Consider the following 7,205-nt stretch of genomic DNA (forward strand, 5'->3'; position numbering starts at 1 on the left):
ACCCAATCTTATCAGCACAGGACAATCCAGTAGGCCTGTGCTGATAAGAATCCAGCTTTCTGGCTCTTTGTCCACACTGGTGGGACGAGTCTTGCTTGCCATTAGCCAAAGGCAGAAATTAATAGCTCAGAGACAGAAAAAATGGCAATGAATAACTTGAAGGTGAGAGGTCAGAACAAACTACAATTTAGCATGCATTGGTTGTGTTCAGAAATTGTGACTGTCCCCCCTCCAGCAAGATGGCCCGCATGACTGTCTCCTGAAGGTTTACCGAACTTTGTCAGATAAGCAGAGCTAGACAGACCAGTTCAAGCAACAGTTAATAATATGGCTGCGTTTTTTGACCTGGTGCAGTACTTGCCTATTGCCATGGCTGCTGGTCTGTGATATGCAGCTAAAGACAATTGCCCAAATGCTCGATACAGCCTGGCCCACTGTACGTAACAACAGGTGAGGTCTCCTCATGCACCACCTGGCCTGCCGCATAAACACTGCTCCATCAGGCAAAGAGCTGGCGAGCTGGGGAGAGGCACCAGGCTCTCGTAGGTTGTCCCCAAGGGGCTTTCCTTGCACAGTCTCCACCGAGCACAGCTCACTTCCAGTTTATAAAACAGGCTATTTCAAGTACAGGTGCTATTAATGCAGGGTCTCATCTGCCTGCATCCTTCATGGCCGTGCACAGAGTTGTGGCACTCTTGCAGGTGCAGGTCCCAACATTCAAAAAGTTTTATAGGTTCAAACTGATGCCGGGGAGCGAAGGGGATGCTGGTGAGCTCCATGCTCTGTGTTAAGTGATACTTCCTGGGCAATCCATGGTGCTAATAGGATTGCAGGACACCCAAAGGATGCAAAGTGTCCTGGGATCCCAGGTTTTACACTGAGCCTTGTGCATGATGGACAGGGTGGTCAGCCATAGGTGGGTGCATGGCTCGGAGCCCTTGCAAACACCTCCACTAAAGCCGGTGCTAAAGTATCTAACAACAACGCCTTGGTCTTCACGCAGATCCCAATCACCCAGCAGCTGAGGCAGCCAAGTATTCGTACAAGTCAGACCTGGGTGGAGGCTTTGAAAGTGTCATACACCTGAAAGCAGACAGGCAAGCCCGCGGCTCATGACGTTGCCTTCAGCAGGGGAGTTATTAAAGGCTGTTGAAACCAAATGGAAGACATCCAGATCCCCATGGCAAAGGGAGTGCTCCTCGAGAGAGGGTTGCTACCGCGGGCGTGTACTCACTCAGCGGCTGAAGTCAAATTTGCATCTGCACTGCACTGTTGGCCTCTCCCTCTCTTTTATCAACAAAAGCATCAAGTGCAGGTGCTGTGCAGGAGAAGTCAGCAGACTGGGAATGTAAAGACTGGTTGCAAAGCCAAGTCATTTGTGTGCAAGCAATACTTGCAAAAGCTATTGAGGTCAGAAAGCGGGGAAGCATGCTATTGACCATCACTTCTGAGCCTAAGAGCTTGATTGTGGCACTAAAATATGCTGCAGAATGAGTCTGCCCTGTGGAAACTTAATCCTTGAGAATGTGGATTTAGCAAGCAGAGCAGTGTGAATAGTCCCCGGGAAAACTGGATGCAGCCCAGCAGGGCCTGAGCGCAGCTGTCGGGGGGTCCTGAGCGGGCGCCCACAGGGAGGAGAAGCTGCTCCGTGTTTGGGGGTACTGCACGCATCTCTCTGCACCGTAAGGATGTTGGCCCTTTAAGAGCGACCGGCTGTGAGTCTGGGTTAGGAGCCAGGGCTCCAGGCAGTTGTCAGGCAAAGCTGTCTCCCAATTAGCTCCCTCTTTTAGTTCATTGTACTGAGAAAGTATAACCTGTTCCTGGAAGCTGCCTGCAGCTCCTCTGCTGAACCCATAAATAATGCAGGCTCCCTCCTCACAGCTTAGGCACCGGTCCCGGTCCCTTGGGAGCACTGGGCACTGTCACTACCACCAGCTCTACCCTCCACCTGCGCACGCAGGGAGCGCCCAAACCCTCGCACAAGGAAGGCGTCCTCATCCCCTTCCAGCTGCACCTTGCTGCACATAACAAAAAAGTTGCTTTCCTGCAGCCTCAGCCCATCCCACCTGTCCCGCAGCGTTCAGGCAGCCCCCCCAAGAACAGAGCGCCCTTGATTCAGGGAACGGCAGCCGAAAAAAGAAGCTGCCTTGAGACGGGGGTGAGATGAGCGGACGCCTCTGGGAAGGGCCAGGGAGAAGGGAATTGGAGCCTAGGGCTGCCACAGCAAAATGTCACCCCCAAGGACGGGCACAGAGGGTGGCCCCTCTGCCAGCCCAGGCGGGGCATGCTTCAGGCAGCATCTCAGCAGGCGCGGCGCTTGAGGGGAGCATTGGGGGTGACTTGAAGCAATGGGGGGCAATGAAAACGCAGCCTGTGGATAAGCGCCTGCCCTGGCCTGCTCGCCGAGGATCCGTCCGTGGAGACGTGGAAAAGGCAGTCGGAGCAAACCGAGAGGCGCGGGGTGGCTGGCAGGGGTTGCTGTGCGACCGCCCGTCTTCTCCATCTCTGGCTTTTAGGGCTGAGTCTTGATGATCTTTGCTTGATCCTTACTCAGGCAACCTCCTCCCCTTCCCCAAATCAGCAAGTACAGCCCTCAGGCTTGGTTCCCCCGTCCCCGCGCCGGGAACGCCAGACCGAGCTCTGGGAAACCAGGGAGGTCTCTATATAACATCACCGGCTTAGAGAGAAAAAGAGGACCCCCGCTCTGCCCTTACCAGCTCGCTTTCTTCCCCTTGGTTGAGCACGGCATGGTGGTCCTGCCACGACTTCTCCCCTCTCAGAGCGATGCTTTCAATCCAGCGCATACTTCTGGGCAGGAGGAGAGCTGTCAGCTGCTGTTAGCGACTTGAACTCAGGACAGCGACCAGTCGAGCTCTCAGCATGGTCCTCTCTGCTGCCTTTGCCAAGCTCAGAGCACACGCCTCCCTTATTAAACTGGTGGCAGAAGGAAAGGAAATCCATCCTCACGTGTAAAGCCCTCGGGTGCACTGCTTATGCAACCGCTGTTGTCCTCTCCCTCCTGGTGCTAGTTTGCTGAATCATAGGAAAGTCCTTACTGAAAGCAAGATTGCCAAAGGCAGAGCGAGGAGGTCATGCCTCCCCCCGGGTCTGCAAGCAGCACTGGGCATCTCTGAAGCAAGAGCAGTTGCAAATGTGAGCAGGCAGTGGAGCCTGCCTGTGCATTTGGCTTGAGCTGTCCCAGAGTCTGAGACTGAAATCCTGGGGCAGGCTATTGCCCACTTGGGAGGAAAAAGCCAAGGGCCAGGGGAATTTTGAGTGCACGCACCAGTGAACCTCAGAGCAGCCACCAAGCAGGGCTACAGAGCATGATTTCTATGGGTCGCCCCGGCCGGGGCACAGCCACGGTGCAGCTCCGAGTCCGTATCGCTACTCGAAACGGCATCTATACATGGCCCTGCCCTCCAGCACTTTCTGCTGCTCCATCTTTGCTGCTAGGAACTTGTGAGAAAAATAGGAAAGGAAAATGGAAGAGGACAACCCCTTGGTAGAAGCGCTGGGAGGTTCTCCTAGAAAGTCAAATATTTCCTTGCATGGTTTTTACAGAGATCCACCCCTCCTCCCCCCAACCCCAATTTTGCAGCCCTCTGATTATCAGCCCAGATCTGCCATGGCAGGAAGCTCTCGAGGACACTTCTTGCCCTGGCAGAGCCCCTGCGACTGGTAGCAGTTGGAAAATGCCCCGGGGATGAATCCTCGCAGGACGCCAGTGCAGCGAGGTCGGGCAGCGGCCTGCGAGGTGGCACCCTCAAAACAGCTTATGGGGTATTGGCCGAAGCTAGGAACATAAATGTCGTGTTATGCTGCATCCTCCTCCCATTTCCTTTCTGCCACAAGGTCCCATATGCTGGAAACATTAATTTCGGACAGAAATGAGAGCTCTTTGGGGGTGGTAAGAATATGCTGTGCTTTCATCTGGTTTTCTTCTCCAAAGGTCTGGCTCTTTGTACTTGGGCAGACGACGGGGGTGGTTGGGAAGAGCGCATCCCGCTTCTGCGCAGGGGCTGGGCTGGGCTGGACCGCCCCGGGGGTCCCTTCCCTCCGCGCTCCTATAACTCTTGCTTCCTAGAAATGATCGGCCTGGTTCCCACGTGTGGGCAGGCTGGCAAAGCTTTTCCACCTGCCACGGGAAAATGCAGTCCGTCACCGCCGCGGGGGTGGACAATGCTGAGCTGGTAGAGATCTCTATCAACTTGGCATGGCTCTCCTACCTGCGTACATGCCCGGCAGGGGGGAAGCCAACCCCGACGCTGCACGGCTCCACATCCAAAGGCCTCTGGGATGTGATGACGTACTTTCCAGTATGAGTCTGGGGAACAACACGTCAATAAATGAAATAGTGCAGAAATCAAAATGCAGAGCCAAGTGCTTCTTGGTGCTCTTTAAAACAGACCAACCTGGGGCTGTCTTCCTGCTACCTGGCCTCAAAGGCGTCCTGGGAGGATTCATCTGTAAGGCAAGGTTTGGCACTTTCCAATTGCTGTCAGTCACAGTGGGAGAGCTTCCTGCCATGGCAGATCTGGGCTGATAATTAGAGGGCTGCAAAATTGGGGTCGGGGGGAGGAGGGGTGGTTCCCTGTAGAAACCATGCGAGGAAATATTTGACTTTCTAGGAGAACCTTCCAAAGCTTACACCAGGGGGTTGTGTCTTCCCTGCCCTCTCCCATTTCCCTGTCCTATTTTTCTCACATGTTGCTTCCACCAAAGACTGACGAGGAGGCAAGAGAGAGGAAAGACAGGACTCCTGCCCCACTTGCAACAAGCAACCAAGCATGCAGAAGTGCAATATCCATCCAGGGGGCTCAGGGCCAGCACGCTGGAGCACGTCTCCAAGTTCAGTGACTTGCTAAGCAGATAGTTTTCCTGATGAGAAGGCTGGTCCAGTGATATTCCCCTGGAACAAACATGTTCAGTCTCCCGTTTTCCATGGAGCCAGATTTTCCTGACCCCTGGAAAATCGGCCCTGCCTTTTATTTGGCTTCAGACGAACACAGCCAGCTACGGCTCTCGCTTCACTGGATCACCACAGCCAGGGCACATACGAGAAACAGGACATCCCGTGTCAGGGCGAGACGGTCCTTCCACCCCCAGAGTCCTGCGGTCTTCTCCCCATCAAACCGCCCCGTTCGTGAAGCCAGTGGGTGCCTTGTGCTGCTCGAGCTGCCAGAAGGATTTTTGCTAGCGGTCAGCCCTGGCTCGGGGCCTTTTCTGAATGGCTTGACCCCTGACAGCTCAGCTGCGCCTGCATGGGTCACAGTGCAATAATGGAGTCTGGTTTCACGCGTTCGCTAGTAAGCGGCACAAGAAAGCTCCCTTCGTCCTGCTGCCCCGTGCAGACTCTGTGGTGGGGCGTCCCCCGTCTCATCGCACGCTCTGATTTTACGCAGGTCCCCATTTCCAAGAGTTCTTGGTGGCATGTGAATTTTTTGCATTTCCTCCCCAACCCATCAAGCTGCAGCTGATGTTCCTGTGCCGCAAGCCAAAGCCCATGTGTTATCATTAGGTGGATTAAATCTGCCCTCAGTGCAACCCTGGGCCCAGTAACTGTGCATGGAGAGGGGTAGTGAGGAGGTTTTGTTAGAACTTAGTATTAATCACCAGGTCAGGTTTGGTTTCTTGGCATAAAAGATATGTACCCTGTCATGCTTAGGGTGGGTTTCATCTTGATGCTCTAGGGCTTCCAAATGTTGACGGAGTGAAATTAAAGGGCTGAACCAGTATCAAGCAAATACATACTGCCTTCACCCCTGGGGGTGCAAATACATCCAGTCTGACAGGCAAAGCAGGTTCAGCGGAGTACTTATTTAGGAGAGAGAGACACTTCCATGGATGACAAGGGGATGCTGCTGTCAGCCTGCCCCTGATGCCCCAGCACCAAGTCCAGGAGTGACTTTCTGAATGCTTGACGCCGTGGGGCTTTGGAGAGAGGTAGGGCCTGCCTTGCCCCTGCTCCCTTGCTAACTTCTGAGCAGAGGGCACCTGCCTAGCATCCCGTTCTGTGGCCTTCTCCTTCTCCTTCTCCTTCTCCACCCATCATGAACGGATGTGGGAGGCTGCATGCTATAAGCATTTCCAGCTGCACCGCAGTGTGGAAAACCCTCCTGCAGGCTGCAGCAGGACTGGAGCTCATGCCGGGGCCTCCCACTGCCAGTCTGCTCTGGTGAGTTTGTGTTGAGTCCCTGCTGTGCTCCCATCTCCATCAGTCCGTGTTGCTCCCTCCCTTGCAAAGCCAGGAGCGATGATGCTAATTCCAGGAGATGTCGGGCCTCAGAAAATCCCACAGCTCGTGCTTGTGGCTCTGGCTCTGAGTTGTTCATGCTCGTCTTCGAGGACTCCTAGGGGAAGCTTCCAGAGGGCTTGAGAAAAGCAGATATCCAGCCTACTTTTGAAGGGGGGGAAGCACACCCAGGGACTTCGAGACAAGTGAGCATAAGTTTGGCATCCAAGTATGCACAAGAAGGAACTATAAATCATGTTGTAAGCATCTAAAGGAAAATAGGATGGTCACAAACAACATGGATTTATCCAGAACCATGTCAAACTGGCCAGATTTCCTTCCTGGACAGGGAACTGGGCAGTGGCTAAGAGGAAACAGCAGATGCAATATCTCTTCTCTTCAGGAGGGTTTTTACACTGTCCTATGTGACGCTTTCTTAGGTGGCTAAAGAGAATATGGCCTGGATGTAACCAACATCACCAAGATGCAAAACTGGTGGAAAAATCACGCTCCAAAAGCAGTTATCTATGGTTCATTGTTAAATGAGGAAAGTACTGTGGGGTCAGGCCAACTCTCAGGATCTCAATATTGCACTGTTAGATAGGAGGGTGTGACACAATTGCACATATATACACACACACACACACACACACACACACACAAATCAGTTAGGTGCATACACACACACTACCAGCTAAGGCACATGCACATCCAAGCCAGCCTAGGCACATGCATACCCACCACCAATTCAAGCACATACACACCAAAAATTAGACAACAGTCAGTTGTCAATACCCACACACTCCGTACACATACATGGGTCACTAATTTGTGTATCACGGACACAATGACATATATTCACCAGTTCACACACATACACATAGGTGAGTTCCTAACTTGGATGATATGGTATGTATGTGTGTGTTTCGGATACTTGGGATACCTGAGGGAAGGTTAAGGTGAGAGAGAA

General features: G+C 53.2%; 1 protein-coding gene across 1 annotated transcript in view; it reads right to left on the reverse strand.

The window, feature by feature from the left end:
• Window positions 1-2,897, reverse strand: part of ATP13A5 (ATPase 13A5) — a 61,908-nt gene extending 59,011 nt beyond the window's left edge. Inside the window, exon 1 of the mRNA XM_019503492.1 lies at window positions 2,715-2,897. Coding sequence (XP_019359037.1) covers window positions 2,715-2,804 — 90 coding nt within the window. The 5' untranslated portion in view covers window positions 2,805-2,897. The remainder of the gene's footprint in view (window positions 1-2,714) is intronic.
• Window positions 2,898-7,205: the final 4,308 nt, after the last annotated feature.

This window comes from Gavialis gangeticus, unplaced genomic scaffold (genome assembly GCF_001723915.1).
Source record: "Gavialis gangeticus isolate Ggan-Ray unplaced genomic scaffold, GavGan_comp1, whole genome shotgun sequence".
Lineage (NCBI taxonomy): Eukaryota > Metazoa > Chordata > Crocodylia > Gavialidae > Gavialis > Gavialis gangeticus.